This window comes from Oncorhynchus masou, chromosome 5 (assembly GCF_036934945.1).
Source record: "Oncorhynchus masou masou isolate Uvic2021 chromosome 5, UVic_Omas_1.1, whole genome shotgun sequence".
In the NCBI taxonomy this organism is placed as follows: Eukaryota; Metazoa; Chordata; class Actinopteri; order Salmoniformes; family Salmonidae; genus Oncorhynchus; species Oncorhynchus masou.
The window spans coordinates 64,742,378-64,761,368 of record NC_088216.1 but is presented as its reverse complement, the minus strand read 5'-3'; the positions used below and the strand labels follow the sequence as shown (position 1 = coordinate 64,761,368).

Below are 18,991 nucleotides of genomic sequence, written 5' to 3'. Positions count from 1 at the left end.
CCTGAAGGATGGAGGGGTGAGGGCCGGGGGTAGAGGGTCAGACCTGGCCCTGGCTTGCTGGCTGCAGCCCCAGGCGTGAGCTGCTGCTGTGGCTGCTGGGGGAGCTCCAGGCTGTAGGCTGAGTTGGCCTGGCCCTGGCTTTGCTCCGGAGTCTGGCTACCGCCCGGCTGCTGCTGCGATTTGAGGTAGAAAATGTGAGGATAATGAGGGTGCGTCCATAAAAACTAGCAACACAGACAGACAAATAAGCACAAAAATAGAATTAAGCGGAAATAAGGAGACCAGTGGTTATGGTTAGATACATTAGCCAAGTAAAAAACAGGGGGAGACAAGCAAGGAGACAGCAACCAAGGAAAGCAAGCAAAAGGGAGGAAAGGAGAAGAAGCCGCAAAAAGAACGTGCAAGAGTAGGGGAGGTGGAGTGTGGATGACAGGGAAATGGAGGCACACAAGGTTAAACAAAGCACAAGAAGGGAGAGTAAAAAGAAAAAGGACAAAACACAGAAAGAGAGGAGAGAATGTTAAAGTCCAAGGAGAGGACAGGGAGGAAGTGTCATAAAAGCTTTCCCTCCACAGAATCCAGAAAAAGAACTGTAATTTAAAGATGATTGCCTATTTCTATAGACGGGTTGGTTGTTAAACAACAAAACTGACTTGTACGCAACTATGGGGCAATACAGATGGGGTTGGCTTAAATTGTTGACAACATGTCAACTATAATTCGTTGACATTGTAAACTATAATGTTTATTGAAAATATAAATATATTTTTTACAATGAGCACTTGTCGTCTCAAATACATTGTTACAGTTGTTGGTTGGCAAGCTAGCCAATGAGTCATTAGTATAGACGTGACATCAGTCAAAACTAGAGGTCGACCGATTAATCGGAATGGCCGATTAATTCGGGACGATTTCAAGTTTTCATAACAATCGGAAATTAGTATTTTTGGACCGAATTTTAAATATTTTTTAACACCTTTATTTAATCTTTATTTAACTAGGCAAGTCAGTTAAGAACACATTCTTATTTTCAATGACAGCCTAGGAACAGTGGGTTAACTACCTCGTTCAGGGGCAGAACGACAGATTTTCACTAGTCCAACGCAATAACGACCTGCCTCTTGTTGCACTCCACAAGGAGACTGTCTGTTACGCAAATGCAGTAAGCCAAGGTAAGTTGCTAGCTAGCATTAAACTTATCTTATAAAAAACTATCAATCAATCATAATCACTAGTTAAAACCTCTTAGGGATATGGAGACGCTAGCGTCTCTTGTGGCCAATAGCCTGGGGAAATGCACAGCGCCAAATTCAAATAGTACTCGATAAAACTCAAACTTTCATTAAATCATACATGCAGGGTACTCAATTAAAGCTACAGTCGTTGTGAATCCAGCCAACGTATCAGATTTTAAAAATGCTTTTCGGCGAAAGCATGAGAAGCTATTATCTGATATCATGCACCCCCCCGAACCACCTGAACGAGATGTAAACAAAAGAATTAGCGTAGCCGGCGCTACACAAAACGCTGAAATAAAATATAAAACATGCATTACCTTTGACGAGCTTCTTTGTTGGCACTCCAATATGTCCCATGAACATCACAATTGGTCCTTTTTTCCCGATTAATTCCGTCCATGTATACCCAAAATGTCCATTTATAAAGCCCGTCTGATCCAGAAAAAACAGCTTTCCAAAACGCAACGTCATTACAAAAAAATTCAAAAGTTGCCTATAAAAACTCTGCCAAAATATTTCAAACTACTTTTGTAATCCAACTTTAGGTATTTGTAAACGTTAATAATCAATCAAATTGTTGACGGGGCGATCTGTATTCAATCGCAGCAAGTCAACAATAATTGCACGATTTTCTCTCTTTCATAACTATCCACAGTGTTACCTCTGCCAGTAAGCGCCTCTTCTTCATTTCACCAAAGATTAACTTCAACCCAATTCCAAAGAAATTTTGCACGCTTTTCATCACAAAGTAGAAATAATGCACCCTAACCTTTAAGAGGTTATTAACTACACATGGTTGATGATATTACTAGATATCTAGCGTGTCATGCATTGCGTATAATCTGACTGAGCATACAAGCATCTAAGTATCTGACTGAGCGGTGGTAGGTAGAAGCAGGCGCGTAAACATTCATTCAAACAGCACTTTGTGCGTTTTGCCAGCAGCTCTTCATTGTGCGTCAAGCATTGCGCTGTTTATGACTTCAAGCATACCAACTCCTGAAATTAGGGTGGTGTAACCGAAGTGAAATGGCTGGCTAGTTAGCACGCGCTAATAGCGTTTCAAACGTCACTCGCTCGCTCTGAGCCTGGGAGTGGTTGTTCCCCTTGCTCTGCATGGGTAACGCTGCTTCGAGGGTGGCTGTTGTCTTTGTGTACTTGGTTCGAGCCCAGGGAGGAGCAAGGAGAGGGACGGAAGTTATACTGTTACACTGGCAATACTAAAGTGCCTATAAGAACATCCTATAGTCAAAGGTTAATAAAATATAAATGGTATAGAGAGAAAGTCCTATAATTCCTATAATAACTACAACCTAAAACTTCTTACCTGGGAATATTGAAGACTGATGTTAAAAGGAACCACCAGCTTTCATATGTTCTCATGTTCTGAGCAAAGAACTTAAACGTTAGCTTTCTTTCAAGGCAAATATTGCACTTTTACTTTCTTCTCCAACACTTTGTTTTTGCATTATTTAACTTTTTATGGCTGCAGGGGCAGTATTGAGTAGCTTGGATGAAAGGTGCCCATATCAAATGGCCTGCTCCTCAGTCAGTTGCTAATATTTGCATATTATTATTAGCATTGGATAGAAAACAATGAAGTTTCTAAAACTGTTTGAATTATGTCTGAATAGAACAGAACTTGTATAGCAGGCAAAAACCTGGGAAATTCCACTTCCTGTTTTTTTTCTAGAGGTGGCAGATTTTCAACCAAGGTCTCATTGAAATTACAGCGAGATATGGATGAGTTTTCACTTCCTACGCCTTCCACTAGATGTCAGCAGTCAATAGAACTTTGTCTGATGACTCTAATGTGAAGGGGGGGGGGGGTCGATTGACATAGGAAATAGTCACCACAGCCATGAGTGGACCATGCTTTCACCAGGCGCGTTCACAGGGGAAGGACTTGCGTTCCACCGCTCATCTGAAGTAATTCTAATTCTCCGGTTGGAACGTTATTCAAGATATATGTAAACAACATTCTAAAGATTGATTCAGTACATCGTTTGACATGTTTCTACTGACTGTTACGGAACTTTTGGACATTTCGTCACGTTATAGTGGAAGCGCTTTGTGACTTTTTACCAATTGGAATTGTTTACCAAACGTGCTAACCAAAGTAGCTAATTAAACAAAAATAACGAACATTTTCAAACAAATCGAAGAATTTATTGTGGACCTGGGATTTCTAGGACTGCATTCTGATGAAGTTCATCAAAGGTAAGGAAACATTTATCATGTATTTTCTGGTTTCTGTTGACTCCAACATGGAGGCTAATTTGGCTACTGTTCTGAGTGCCGCCTCAGATTATGGCATGGGTTGCTTTTTCCGTAAACTTTTTTACGGAAAAACAGAGCGGTTGCATTAAGGAGAGGTAATCTATAATTCTATGTGTATAACTTGTATTATCATCTACATTTATGATGAGTATTTCTGTTGAAACGATGTGGCTATGCAAAATCACTTGATGTTTTTGGAACTAGTGAATCTAAATAGCCAATGTACACAGATTTGTTTTTACATAAATATGAACTTTATCAAACAAAACATGCATGTATTGTGTAACATGAAGTCCTATGAGTGTCATCTGATGAAGATAAAATGAATCACTACCTTGAATTATCTTTATTTATGCTTTTTGTGAATGCTATATTTTGCTGGAAAATGGCTGTGCTTATTGTGGTTTGGTGGAGACCTAACAATCGTTTGTAGTGTTTTCACTGAAAAGCCTATTTGAAATCGGACACTTTGGTGGGATTAACAACGAGAATAGCTTTAAAATTATATAAGACATATATGTTTTAGGAATTGTAATTATGAGATTTCTGTGGTTTGAATTTGGCGCCCTCTATTTTCACTGGTAGTTGTCATATTGATCCCGATATCGGGATTGCAGCCATAACAGGTTAAACCAAATTGAAAAATTATCATTATTTGAGGGCAAATTGATTTTATTGATGTATAATATTAAGTTAAGGTGTTCATTCAGTATTGTTGTAATTGTCATTATTACAAATAAAATTAATCGGTATCGGATTTTTTGGTCCTCCAATAATCGGCATTCATAATCAGTCGACCTCTCGTCAAAATAAGACATGTTATCAAGAACAAGATAAAACAAGCCACCTACGACTCCCCACATGTCAGCTTCTTGTCATTGTTGCGAGCTATCTGACCATCCAAAATCACAACACAGACTTCTGCCCCATTGAAGCGTGAGCATAGTTTGCGACGTTGTCATCTAACCCATTTATTACAATTCTTAGCACATCAATGACTCATTTCGTTTGAATCAATGAAGTATAGAATCTTATTCTGGATTTGTCATGGAGGGACAAAAAGCATAAACGACATGTTCCACAACATTTACTGCACAAGTGAGGGAGGAGATACAGTGATACATGCAGGTAGGTACTAATAGGTAATATATATTTATTTATTTATTACACGTGTGTAAGCCATATATCTGTGTGTCAAAGATGAATATGATAACACATTTACTATGAACAACGAAAGTGTTTAGATTACTTTTGTAAAATAGCCATGGTTTTCTGTTACTCAAATTGGATAGCAAAGGTTGTGAAGGCGAGGCCAGATGAGTGTGTTTGGGCCCAGTTGCAGAGCAATGGGTGGGGGGCAGGGAGTAAGGGACAGTGGCTGAAGTCTGAGTGGCTGGCTGTGTCTAACGCAGCATGGCAGAGGATGGATTACAAACACAGAAAATGTGCTGTGCCTGCATGCATGGCTCTGTCTGTCGTGGTGCCAAAGCCCTGGTGGCTTAATTGCCTGTTCCCTCCCAACACCAAGCAGTCTGCCCTGGGCACAAATTACACAGACATGGGTGAAAGGCTAACAGCTCAGTTCAGTCGGCCAGTGGCACACAATGGCAACGTGTGTGTGTGTGTGCGTGCGCGAGAGAAAATAAGCCGAATATCAAGCAGCATGAGAGAAGATGTGTCCTTACTTGCGGAGGGGTGGGGGTGGAGGAGGGCCGTCCGACAGGGGGGGTTGGATTTCGGCTCCCTGTGCCCCCTGCCATGATCTCCTCTGTGATGTCCCTGCCGCCCTGGTTGGGGTCCCGGATACGGATCTGGGAGGACAATGACACAAAAGGAGCAGCATCTCACTAAAGTGCCAGCGTTTCAGAGCAACCCTCACTCAGACATTCAAAACAGTGAGTGTGTTGTGTACAGGAGTGCATCTGTGACCAAAAGTTTCAGACATTTTTATTCAGCTTGTGCAAATGTAGAGAAAAAGCTTAACAGTATTTCAGCAGAGGCACTTGAAAGGGTTTCTAGCAAGATAATATATTTTCATGTGAGTCTTAACAAGTGGGTCATAAGAGTCCAAACGGAACAGCACTATATTTCTGAATACCTTAAAGTTTCCCACTGGCCCTAGATCAAAGGTTCTCTGGCAGAAGAATAAACACTAGAAGCGCAAGGGCAGTCATTTTGACAGCATATTCATTTAAAATGAAAATATCTCTGCCATTTTTAAAGTCATGCCACCTCTGCCCTGGACTTTTCCTAAATACGTTTTTTTAACACATGTATGTTGTTAGAATTTCGATATCAATGTGTGTTATAAGAAGTTAAGAGGACATATCATCCCTTCCCCTTGCCACCCCTCATTAACCAGCTGTCAGCCTGCACAGCTAATGACAGCTCAGGTTGCAAAAGGCTGGAAATTGTCCATGGGAAGTTAAGCCTTGGAATATCGGGAATTGTGCATAAACTCATCAAAAAAGTTAACCTTTTTTGTGGGATACACAAGGCAATTCTAGGTCTTGTGGCATATTTTGGTTAAACTATCCCCAATTTAATGGAATTGCAACCCTCTGCATGCACAGCGCATTCTTCCATCACATGTACAGCTGCTGACTCTCAAGATCTTGCACTCTAATGAGATGCTCTTGAGCCCACATTACTATACTGTCTGAGCCAAGGACTACATGCTTTCTGGTAAGTTTTGAATACTGGGTGGGGTGAATATATTTTATATGACATACATGATTTTTTGTTAACTAGTAAATAGTTGCCTACAGGAAAGTGTGTTTAAATCATCTCTAATGTGTTAACAATTTCTGCTAGTTAGTTCTTGCTACCATGTGGGTTTTAGCATACTTGAGCCTGCTAACTCAGGAGTGGTAATTCACCTGTTTCCATACACATTTAATTTTAAAACATTTATCGTACAAAGGAGTTGTTTAATCTAACTGCTTAACTAATGATCCTTTTTTAAATATTTTTTTTATTAATTTCTTTCTAACCTTTACAGGAAAATGCCATGGGCACTATCTGATGTGTGGAGACATTTCACTGCTGCTAATGTAGAAGGAAAAGCTCTGAACATTTGCAAATACTATGCCAAATCATATGTGAAGAATGAAACAAAGATGCAGAATCATCTGGCCAAGTGCATAACGTTCCCTCAGCGCTCACAACAAGCAACCTCTGACAAAAGTCCCTCTACTTCTATTCGAGGTAAAAATGATGAATGTTGTAGCTGAAACAGAATTAGTTAGGTAACAAAGATAAATAAGATGTTATTTACTTTCATAATATGCTTGTGAGATACTTGTCATTAGAATGTCTCTTTTTTGGCATTGAAGGGAGTTGAAAGTCCGTGTTGCCCAGCAACAGCCCCAAAACATCACTGCTCGAGATCTGCGTGGAGGAATGGGCCAAAATACCAGCAACAGTGTGTGAAAACCTTGTGACTTATAGAAAATGTTTGACCTCTGTCATTGCCAACAAAGGGTATATAACAAAGTATTGAGATAAACTTTTGTTATTGACCAAATACTTATTTTCCACCATAATTTGAAAGCCTTTTTTGCAATGGATTATTGGGGACCATTCAATATTCCCTTTGTTGTTGTTCAGTGAAATCATCCCATGTGAAGAGTCAACTAATCCAAAATGAAATCTAGAATCACCTTCCTCTTCCGCAACAAAGCCTCTTTCAATCATTCTCCCAAACATACCCTCGTAAAACTGACTATCCTACTGATCCTTGACCTCTGCGATGTCATTTACCAAATAGCCTCCAAAACTCAACTCAGCAAACTGGATGTAGTCTATCACAGTGCCATCCGTTTTGTCACCAAAGCCCCATATACTACCCACCACTGAGACCTGTATGCTCTTGTTGGCTGGCCCTCGCAACATATTCATTGCCAAACCCACTGGCTCCAGGTCATTTATAAATCTATGCTAGGAAAAGCCCCAGTGTATCTTAGCTCACTGGTCACCATAGCAACACCCACCCGTAGCACACGTTCCAGCAGGTATATTTCACTGGTCATCCCCAAAGCCAACACTTCCTTTGGCTGCCTTTCCATCCAGTTCTCTGCTGCCAATGACTGGAACAAATTGTAAAAATCAGTGACGCTGGAGTCTTATATCTCCCTCTCTAACTTTAAGCAACAGCTGTCAGAGCAGCTTACCTATCACTGTACCTGTACACAGCCAATGTGTTAATAGCACGCCCAACTACCTCATCTCCATATTGTTATCTTTCTTCTTGCTCTTTTGCACCCCAGTATCTCTACTTGCACATCATCATCTGCCAATCTATCATTCCAGTGTAATGCTAAATTGTTATTATTTTGCCTCCATGGCCTATTTATTGCCTTACCTCCCTACACTTCTACATTTGCACACACTGTACATAGTTGTTTCTATTGTTGTATTGATTGTACGTTTGTTTGTGTAACTAAATTGCTGTTGTTTTTCTATTGGAAGGATTTAATAATTTGCAATTATGTTTGTATCCATATGATATGGTAAATACACTGCTCAAAAAAATAAAGGGAACACTAAAATAACACATCCTAGATCTGAATGAATGAAATATTCTTATTAAATACTTTTTTCTTTACATAGTTGAATGTGCTGACAACATAATCACAAATTAACAATGGAAATCAAATTTATCAACCCATGAAGGTCTGGATTTGGAGTCACACTCAAAATTAAAGTGGAAAACCACACTACAAGCTGATCCAACTTTGATGTAATGTCCTTAAAACAAGTCAAAATGAGGCTCAGTAGTGTGTGGCCTCCATGTGCCTGTGTGACCTCCCTACAACGCCCGGGCATGCTCCTGATGAGGTGGAGGATGGTCTCCTGAGGGATCTCCTCCCAGACCTGGACTAAAGCATCCGTCAACTCCTGGGCAGTCTGTGGTGCAACGTGGCGTTGGTGGATGGAGCGAGAAATGATGTCCCAGATGTGCTCAATTGGATTCAGGTCTGGCGAACGGGCGGGCCAGTCCATAGAATCAATGCCTTCCCTCTTGCAGGAACTGCTGACACACTCCAGCCACATGAGGTCTAGCATTGTCTTGCATTAGGAGGAACCCAGGGCCAACCGCACCAGCATATGGTCTCACAAGGGGTCTGAGGATCTCATCTCGGTACCTAATGGCAGTCAGACTACCTCTGGGTGAGCACATGGAGGGCTGTGCGGCTCCCCAAAGAAATGCCACCCCACACCATGACTGACCCACCTCCAAACCGGTCATGCTGGAGGATGTTGCAGGCAGCAGAACGTTCTCCACGGCATCTCCAGACTGTCACATGTGCTCAGTGTGAACCTGCTTTCATCTGTGAAGAGCACAGGGCGCCAGTGGCGAATTTGCCAATCTCAGTGTTCTCTGGAAAATGCCAAACGTCCTGCACGGTGTTGGGCTGTAAGCACAACCCCCACCTGTGGACGTCGGGCCCTCATACCACCCTCATGGAGTCTGTTTCTGACCGTTTGAACAGACACATGCACATTTGTGGCCTGCTGGAGGTCATTTTGCAGGGCTCTGGCAGTGCTCCCCCTTGCACAAAGGCGGAGGTAGCGGTCCTGCTGCTGGGTTGTTGCCCTCCTACGGCCTCCTCCACGTCTCCTGATGTACTGGCCTGTCTCCTGGTAGCGCCTCCATGCTCTGGACACTACGCTGACAGACACAGCAAACCTTCTTGCCACAGCTCACATTGATGTGTCATCCTGGATGAGCTGCACTACCTGAGCCACTTGTGTGGGTTGTAGACTCCGTCTCGTGCTACCACTAGAGTGAAAGCACCGCCAGCATTCAAAAGTGACCAAAACATCAACCAGGAAGCATTGGACCTGAGAAGTGGTCTGTGGTCACCACCTGCGGAACCACTCCTTTATTGTGGGTGTCTTGCTATTTGCCTATAATTTCCACCTGTTGTCTATTCCATTTGCACAACAGCATGTGAAATTTATTGTCAATCAGTGTTGCTTCCTAAGTGGACAGTTTGATTTCACAGAAGTATGATTGACTTGGAGTTACATTGTGTTGTTTAAGTGTTCCCTTTATTTTTTGGAGCAGTGTATATCCAATGCAAAAAGTGTCTACATTTAAATGGTATTAATATTAACTGGCATATATTTCCGTTAATTCCCACGGAAAGTTTCCAACTCTGAATATTCCCCAAAATGTGCAACCCTAATGAATGCCAATCGAAACTACACCAACACCCTATTGAAACTAATTTCACATATAGAGTTAGCCTTAAAATGAGATTAAATTGACAATCATAAGTTGTCAAACTGTATATGAAGCGCAGCTTGTAATTGACTGAGGCAGGGAAATGGAGCAACAAAAAGTGACTTCTTCAAATCCTCCTAGTCACATGCAGGTAAGACGTTTGATTTCTATATAGTACCAGAAAGAGCAGATTCTGAGGTTTCAACAACGCTTACCTTTGCCAAATAAATATCAAATTTGAAGAGATGAGCTCCATTTCAAAATATTAAGAATAACAGCTATTCCAGGCGCTTCACGAATGAGCATGCAGCAGCAGACGGCCTACAGTAAGTAACAAACTCATCAAAATGAGTGTTCTTTGAAATAACCAAAACCTTTATAAACACAACTAAATTATTATTTTTCCAATGGCATATATGAAATGTATTTCTTAGACTGTTAGAATGTTGCAGTCAAAATGACTGCTAATAGGCTCAAAGTGGGGTCCCTCGAGGCCGAGCTCCCAAGCGTCAGAGCTAGATTAAGGCCTGGCATACATTTCAAACCAACCCTCCTTCCACACACAGAAACACTATCCTGGCAGCCTTGATCTAAATCAACCCATGCCATCCCTCATACTTTCTCTGTAAAATAATGAATGCGTTTTAAAATGTAACTCAAAAAGGCTGATGGATCCAGAAGTGTCTCTTATCAGAAACTTCAGGGATCATTTCTCATATCCTCTCAGTATGCATATGCATATGGAAAAGTTGGTGTGTAACTGAGCAGATGGCCTCTGCAAGTGTGTGTGTATCTGTATGTGTATGCTTACATACATGGGGAGTGTATGATAGGAAAATGTTTGGTAGACCATGGCATATGTGTGTCTGTGTGGAGACGACAGCATGCTGAGATACTCACTGGTTTCTTCTCGCGCTTGGCTGGTGGAGGTTGCTGCGGTGTAGGCACTATGATGGAGGGTGAGGGGGGGTACACCTGCTGTCCTGGATAGTATTGAGGTCCAGGAGCTTTGTCAGGGAGGACGAAGAAAAGGGTAAGCAGAGTACAGTATATATACACACACAAAATATATACACATACACACACACACTGGGGCAAAACAGTATTTAGTCAGCCACCAATTGTGCAAGTTCTCCCACTTAAAAAGATGAGGCCTGTACTTTATCATAGGTACACTTCAACTATGATATACAAAATGAGAAAACAAAAATCCAGAAAATCACATTGTAGGATTTTTTATGAATTTATTTGCAAATTATTGTGGAAAATAAGTATTTGGTCACCTACAAACAAGCCAGATTTCTGGCTCTCACAGACCTGTAAACTTCTTTAAGAGGCTCCTCTGTCCTCCACTCGTTACCTGTATTAATGGCACCTGTTTGAACTTGTTATCAGTATAAAGGACACCTGTCCACAACCTCAAACAGTCACACTCCAAACTACACTATGGCCAAGACCAAAGAGCTGTCAAAGGACACCAGAAAGAAAATTGTAGACCTGCACCAGGCTGGGAAGACAATCTGCAATAGGTAAGCAGCTTGGTTTGAAGAAATCAACTGTGGGAGCAATTATTAGGAAATGGAAGACATACAAGACCACTGATAATCTCCCTCGATTTGGGGCTCCACACAAGATCTCACCCCGTGGGGTCAAAATGATCACAAGAACGGCGAGCAAAAATCCCAGAACCACACGTGGGGACCTAGTGAATGACCTGCAGAGAGCTGGGACCAAAGTAACAAAGCTTACAATCAGTAACACACTACGCCGCCAGGGACTCAAATCCTGCAGTGCCAGACGTGTTCCTCTGCTTAAGCCAGTGCATGTCCAGGCCCGTCTGAAGTTTGCTAGAGAGCATTTGGATGATCCAGAAGAAGATTGGGAGAATGTCATATGGTCAGATGAAACCAAAATATAACTTTTTGGTAAAAACGCAACTCTTCGTGTTTGGAGGACAAAGAATGCTGAGTTGCATCCAAAGAACACCATACCTACTGTGAAGCATGGGGGTTGAAACATCATGCTTTGGGGCTGTTTTTCTGCAAAGGGACCAGGACGACTGATCCGTGTAAAGGAAAGAATGAATGGGGCCATGTATCGTGAGATTTTGAGTGAAAACCTCCTTCCATCAGCAAGGGCATTGAAGATGAAACGTGGCTGGGTCTTTCAGCATGACAATGATCCCAAACACACCACCCGGCCAACGAGTGGCTCCGTAAGAAGCATTTCAAGGTCCTGGAGTGGCCTAGCCAGTCTCCAGATCTCAACCCATAGAAAATCTTTGGAGGGAGTTGAAAGTCCGTGTTGCTCAGCAACAGCCCCAAAACATCACTGCTCTAGAGATCTGCATGGAGGAATGGGCCAAAATACCAGCAACAGTGTGTGAAACTTGTGAAGACTTACAGACAATGTTTGACCTCTGTCATTGCCAACAAAGGGCATTTAAAACAAAGTATTGAGATAAACTTTTGTTATTGACCAAGTACTTATTTTCCACCATAATTTGCAAATAAATTCATTAAAAATCCATCCTACAATGTGATTTTCTAGATTTTTCCCCTCATTTTGTCTGTCATAGTTGAAGTGTACCTATGATGGAAATTACAGGCCTCTCATCTTTTTAAGTGGGAGAACTTGCACAATTGGTGGCTGACTAAATACTTTTTTGCCCCACTACACAAAAAAAAATAAATAAATAAATAAATATACACACACGTACATGTGCTTGGCTGAGACTTACCGTACTGAGCAGGGTACTCCCCTGGGCCAGGGCCAGGATAGAAGGTGCCAGACCCCGGCGGCTGCACAGAAAACTGCTGGGGCGGCCCCACATAGGGCGTACTGTGGCGATACTGCAGAGACACAAACAGAGGGGATAGAATAGAACAAAAAGGTTAAAGGCAGTGTGGGACAATAGGAGAGGAATGCCTACTGGAGTGTAGCAGCAGCCTGGTCAGTCAGTCTCACCTGTGGGATGTAGTACTGGGCAGCCTGTGGGGAGGGGAAAGGCATGGGGGCCATCATCATCATGGTGGGCTGGTTGGGGGGGTACACCGCCGATGTGGGGTTCTGAGAGCAGGGCCGCATAGAGGGAGCGTTGGTGGGGATGGTTGGCCGCGCTGTCTGCATCTGAGCCCTCTGGAAAAACTGACACACACAAAGATAAATGTGGCAAAAGTTATTCCCAGAAGAGCAAGAGAGGAACCACAACTGTCCCAACAGCAGTGTTATCTCTTCATGCCTGTCCTGTGCGGTCTCATTTCAGCTTTGGGGATGCAGGGGCTCTGAGAGAATAGCCACTAAGGCCTAAGGGACAGAAAGCATCATCTCAGAGGACCAGGTGGATGGCACTTCCACTTCATCACTCTGTTCTGGTCTACAGAGAGACACTGAAACAGTCAGAGCACATCTTTCCCCAGGCAGCATTAAACCCATAGCACACCCATAGGACTCCTGACCCCTCCAGCTGGGTTCACTCAGCCCTCTCATCAGAGAGAGATGGAGGTTGTGAAATGTCTCAAAACACAGCAGTCTACCAGCCACCTCTGCCTCCCAACCTGCTGTGCTGTTTACAACAGGGCTTTGGAGAGCACTGTGCCATGCTGCCAGAGTCCACCAACAACCAGCGCACAGCGACCTGTACCTACTCACCTATCTCCGCAGCCACACACACTGTTACACACCACAAATGCTGACTCTATATGCAACCAAATGGCCTTTACAATGCAGTGTCTACAACAGTCACATTTGTAAAGGGAAGTGCTCTAAGATACATTGTTACTGTTTATGCTATAGCTAATGTAGACAAACTGGGGATACAGTGTATTATAGTTCTGTGTATAGATTGTGTTGAAGTTTTGGAGACAGCTCTTCGCGCATCATAAAAAACAGAATCATGAAAATGTTCTCATGACTGCAGAAGTTGTGCTGTTTGCAGGAGACTAAATATTACAATCAATGGGAGGCTCTGTACTGCCAGGCTCTTTTGGGGGAACTCATTACATTTTATGTAGCAATCAAAGTACTCTGGGCAAGATGAAAGACTCCAAACAACAGCTGTGGCCGACATCCTAACGACTAGAGCTCAAGTTTACCACACAGTTGACTTAGCTTCCAATAATTCAGAGATTCAGGTACCCTGAAGTGTACACAAGCTTCCTTTAAAGGTTCAAGTTCTTTTTTAGTAAAAAATGTATTTTGACCGCAAGTCCCATAGGGCGGTGCACAATTGGCCCAGCGTCGTCCGGGTTAGGGGAGGGTTTGGCTGGGGGGGGGGGGCTTTTCTAGGCTCATGAGACAAGATCGTTATCATGAAATTGGGGAGAAAAAGGTAGGTAAAAATTACAACAAAAAATAAATAAAATGGGGGGGGGGGGGGAAGAGTTATCAGATCTAAAAGGAAGAGTTAACAGTTCTAATATTCTGCATGCAGTTCATCCAAACTAAGCAAAGATGAGGAAAGAAGAATGGATCAAAATAATAGAATTATTTAAAAAAGGTTTTGTTTGTTAAAAAGAGAACATGAGAGTGAGTGTGGTGGCCTTAGATTGTTATGTTGGGGGGGAAGAGGCGTTTTCTACTTAGAAAAATGTAGTGAAGATGATGGCCACAGGAGGGCTCTGGGGTTAAAGGTTAAATGTTAGGGGTTAGGACCCCGAGGTGGTGGGTAGGAGTGTTCCTCATTCCATGCATCTGCAGAGAGTTATGATAAGAGTCATTATTACCTGGATGGGCCTGAATCCTCCCTTGAATATTGAAGCAAGAAAGAGAGAAAAGCCAATGGGAGACTGCACTGATGAGTGTGGAGCCCAACACAGCGGGCAATCATTCACAACACACACATGCACAAACCGCAACATTATGCAGCTTGTGGGCCCTTTTTCCAACTGTGTAGTTCTCAGTCCCAGTGAGGAGCCGACAGCAATGACTTAGTAACACAGACAGGGTGTGGAACGCTGCGAGCCAGGACCTACCCTCTGGAGTTGTGACATCACAGAGCTCTTTCTATCTAGCTGCTACCATTCACCTAGGACTAAACTCAGCCAGGCTCACCGGGTGTGACCGCAGTATTATTCCCAACACCATGGAGTAAAGACAGAGAGAGAGAGGCGGGAGTCCGAGTCAATCCTGATGGGAACGCTCCTTTTTCTTCCCTTTGTTTGCTTTGCTCTGGCAACATGCACGGTAGACCAACTAGGATTTTGCTCAAATTTGGCTGGCAGACATGATGAGCTTGTTGTTAGTATCAGGGAGTGCCAAAAATGATAGCTCTGCTCATTTCAAACAGAGCACGATGACATGGCCTCAATTGAGCAAGTTAAATGTTAATGCAAGATGCAAAATGTTGATGCTAATATCTGACCATTCCATGGCTGAATTCTAACTCTTACTAGAAAAACTGGAAGACAACCGCTCACAGTAATCACCAGCTCAAAAACAATACTGATAAAATTTACTTGGATGTCTCTAAAGTGGAGATTTAGGCTACAACTAATGTTGTCCAACCAAACAACAACTTTATCCTTATGTCTGACCTCTTGGTTTGCATTCTTAAAGAGAAATAAAGAGCAAAAGACTGAAGTTACTTTAGAAAAGAGAAATCAAGAGTAACACTGAGAAGTCAGAATGAGATCACTATGTAACCATTTTTGTGTGTGGGGATTGTAATTTATATCAGAGACAAGGCCCATTTTCTCTGGCCGTATAATAGCCCTTTAGTTCTGCTTCATCTGCTTTCCGACTTCACTTCCGTGGCGGCACAAGAGAGGCCAGTGCCAGCACAGAGCAGAGCCAGTATGTGACAGGGCATGTACTGTGTACTCTGTGCCAGTAAACAGTTCAGATTCAGACACACTGAGACTGACTGACATAGGAGGCTGACTATTAATAGTCTGTCAAAATGGCCAACACAGAATGATCCAGAAGGTGAGAACGTTGGACAACAAGTTATGGACGGGGTGGGGGTGCCTGTCTGCCTGTGGGACCCAGTGTCTTTAAATGGCATCTGCTTCTCAGACAGGGAGACACCAGGAAGGCTCTACGGGCTCAGTTTCTGTGCCCAGGATCACCTCAGCAATCACATAGTTATGCGCACACACCACACACTTCACAAACAAAACATGCAATCACATTCATATGAAGCATCCAAATCAACAGATAATCTAAAAATGCATTTCAACCCTCTTTAAAAGGAGAAGAATCGAGTACATAAAGTATGCCAACGTCAGAAAACAGGACAAGATATTTCCAAAATGTTGGCGCAGTACTAATAGTACCACACTTATTGACACTAAGTCTGATCAACAGTTTGACTAGCAAGTCCACAACATGAGAAGAAAAGATAGTCATCACTATAGTATGGCAAACATCTAGCATCGTTGTGTGACTGGCAGACAGGCAACGGTCTTTTTGGATATGCCTTTAACAACAATGTGGCAAAAATCTAGAGAGAATGGTTGTTGACAAACACAATTAGTCTGTTGCATGCCTGTGTGGAAAGCAGGCGGGAAGGGGAGCCATATATTCTCATTAAGTTAGGGCAGTGTTTCCCAACTCCTGTCCTCAAGTACCCCTAAACACTAGGGGTGTAACGGTTCACCAAACACACTGTTCGGTACGTATTGCGGTTTTGGGGTGACGGTTCAGTTTCGGTACAGCGGGAAAATGAAATGCAAAAGTTACTGTAGTTAATTTTAGTTTATTTAAGAAAATACAATCTACTGTTATTCCTGATTCCATACATGAGTCATAATGCCTGATAAAAGTACAAATCAGGAATACCAACACTCTGTATTATCTTAAATGAAAACACACAATTACTCAAACACTAAAATAAAGTGCAATATGGATGTGAAATCAGGCAGTACCCACTCTATATAAGCAAGTTAATCCCGATGTTGTCAATGAATAAACATGGCTCAGATATTGTATAGGCCTATGCTATAATGTATTTTTACAAAGAGAAAAATATGCACACTTGTGTGGCACTCAAACAGGGCATGTTTGAAGCGCGGTACTTCTCATTTCCCAGTCTGAGGTAATGTGATGGGGTGTCATTGTTAAGTATCTCTGTGTAGCCCTGGAGATCCATCCATCTGTAGTAAGTCAACACAGGGTGCGCATTGGCCAATTAATTGACAACTTCGGGTTTAGCTTGCTTATATAGAGCAGGTACTGCCCATTTACTGAAAGTCTATAAGGTGGCTCGAGCACTTTCACGAAGTGTTGAAACCCCTATTCTTCTCAACCACGAGAAGGTGTGCATTTCCGTGACTATAAACATACCTCTCTCCATTGTAATTCCTTTGGCCCGTTCTGAAATGACGTTTGGCATTTGTCTTGCTCCGATGGTAGGAATACTAGGGTCACGTCAGCGTAAATGTTTCAACATGTTTGAGTTGTTGGCAGCTGCATAGGTATTCTCATTGCGCAGTGGCAACATACTACATCGCCGTTTGATCTACGTAATCTACTTGGAAGCAAAAACGTACTTGAGGAATGGAGTTGGGAAACACTGACTTAAGGAACACATCCTATATAAACCGGGCCTATTTCCACTGAGAGCAAAAGCACTTTGCCAACCAATAACAGTAGCGTGGTAAAGTGCACTAAGCAGCTCTAGCTGAGGGAAAACAGATGAGGACAGACGAAATGGGGTAAGTTACCTGATGGTGGGTTGGTCGAGGGCCCGTCGCGAACTGATGGGGGAGAAGGTGTGAGGTCCGGCAGAAAGAGAGTGTGAGGCAGCAATGGCAAAGCAGAGAGAGGAGGACAGTAACAAAGAGACAAGATGAACAATGAGGGGAACACTGAGGCACGGTAATACAAAACCACAGAGCAGTAGAGCTGCCACGTTGTCATGTTTACTGCCATTAGAGGAGAGGATGCAGACCTGGTGGTTCCACATGACAGGGGGGCTGGGGCTGGGGCTGGGCATGGATGACTACATTGAAAGTGCAGATAGAACAGTACAATACTTTAAGTATATCATCTTAAAGTCATTGGCACACTGAATAAATGCATTATGACATTCTAAAATTAGGTAACACAAAATGATTACAACATTTACAGGAATGATTATCAACAACTACCGGTATTAGATAACTCAAGACTGGAAAGCATCCCAGACACAGCAGATTCCAGAGAGTGTGAAGAGGACTGCCTGACAGACAAGTCATCAGGACTTATCATTACTGAACCCAGAACATGTCAATCACTACCTCAGACGACACCGTACCCCTCCAGGCCAATCAAAATGAAACATGATCTGTCTGGGTTTCCCAAAGCACACCAGTCATAATACATACAAATGACGCAGAGAGAAGGAACAGGCACTTACCGGGCGACTCTGCGGTTGCGTGTTCATTTGCTGCGTCTGAGGAGAGTACACTAGAGGTGCTGAGCCAGAATTCTGTCCAGTGTTGTATGGAGACTGTCATAGGGGAGGGACAGAGGGATGGATGGATGGATGTAGAAAAGAGATGAAAGGAAACAGAGGGGGACGTATTTAGGACAGAGAAAAAGGGAAGCGGAATAGAAAATGGTAGTTAAGAACAAGCTAAGAAGAGATTGGATGACTCATCAGTTTGGGCATTTTACCTGAGTTCACAATTATTTAGACCAACCAAACTGTTGCTCTCCTCAGCAATGGAGAATAACGGACAGTGTTAGCATGGTAAATCTACAGTAGTAGTCTAGTTAAACACTGAACAAGACCAATGTCATAGCCTATCTGGTACATTTTGCAGGGGTTAGCCTTGAGAGCTAAATATGGGGATATCTTGTGCTAGACTACAGTCGTGGCAAAAAGTTTTGAGAATAACACAAATATTAATTTCCACAACGTTTGCTGCTTCAGTGTCTTTAGATATTATTGTCAGATGTTACTATGGAATACTGAAGTATAATTACAAGCATTTCATGAGTGTCAAATGATTTTATTGACAATTACATGAAGTTGATACAAAGAGTCAATATTTGCAGTGTTGACTCTTCTTTTAACTTCTGGGCCACATCCTGACTGACGGCAGACCATTCTTGCATAATCAATGCTTGGAGTTTGTCAAAATTGTTTTTTTGTTTGTTTCTCCACCCGCCTCGAGACCCGCCTCGAGGATTGACCACAAGTTCTCATGGGATTAAGGTCTGGGGAGTTTCCTGGCCATGGACCCAAAATATAAATGTTTTGTTCCCCTTTTGCCTTATGGCAAGGTGCTCCATCATGCTGGAAAAGGCATTGTTC

General features: G+C 42.6%; 1 protein-coding gene across 15 annotated transcripts in view; it reads right to left on the bottom strand.

Moving 5' to 3' along the window:
- The window catches only part of LOC135540089 (eukaryotic translation initiation factor 4 gamma 3-like), a 75,933-nt gene that overhangs the window by 23,989 nt on the left and 32,953 nt on the right, over positions 1–18,991 (bottom strand). For 8 of the 15 annotated variants that reach the window (XM_064966431.1, XM_064966433.1, XM_064966436.1 and 5 more), the window contains exons 4-12: positions 18,089–18,181; positions 17,642–17,692; positions 17,415–17,447; positions 14,475–14,495; positions 12,718–12,897; positions 12,491–12,602; positions 10,651–10,757; positions 5,204–5,338; positions 44–173 (exon numbers count right to left, since the gene is read on the bottom strand). In XM_064966431.1, coding sequence (XP_064822503.1) covers positions 44–173; positions 5,204–5,338; positions 10,651–10,757; positions 12,491–12,602; positions 12,718–12,897; positions 14,475–14,495; positions 17,415–17,447; positions 17,642–17,692; positions 18,089–18,181 — 862 coding nt within the window. The remainder of the gene's footprint in view (positions 1–43; positions 174–5,203; positions 5,339–10,650; positions 10,758–12,490; positions 12,603–12,717; positions 12,898–14,474; positions 14,496–17,414; positions 17,448–17,641; positions 17,693–18,088; positions 18,182–18,991) is intronic. The other 7 variants (XM_064966434.1, XM_064966443.1, XM_064966435.1 and 4 more) reach the window with 4 other exon arrangements.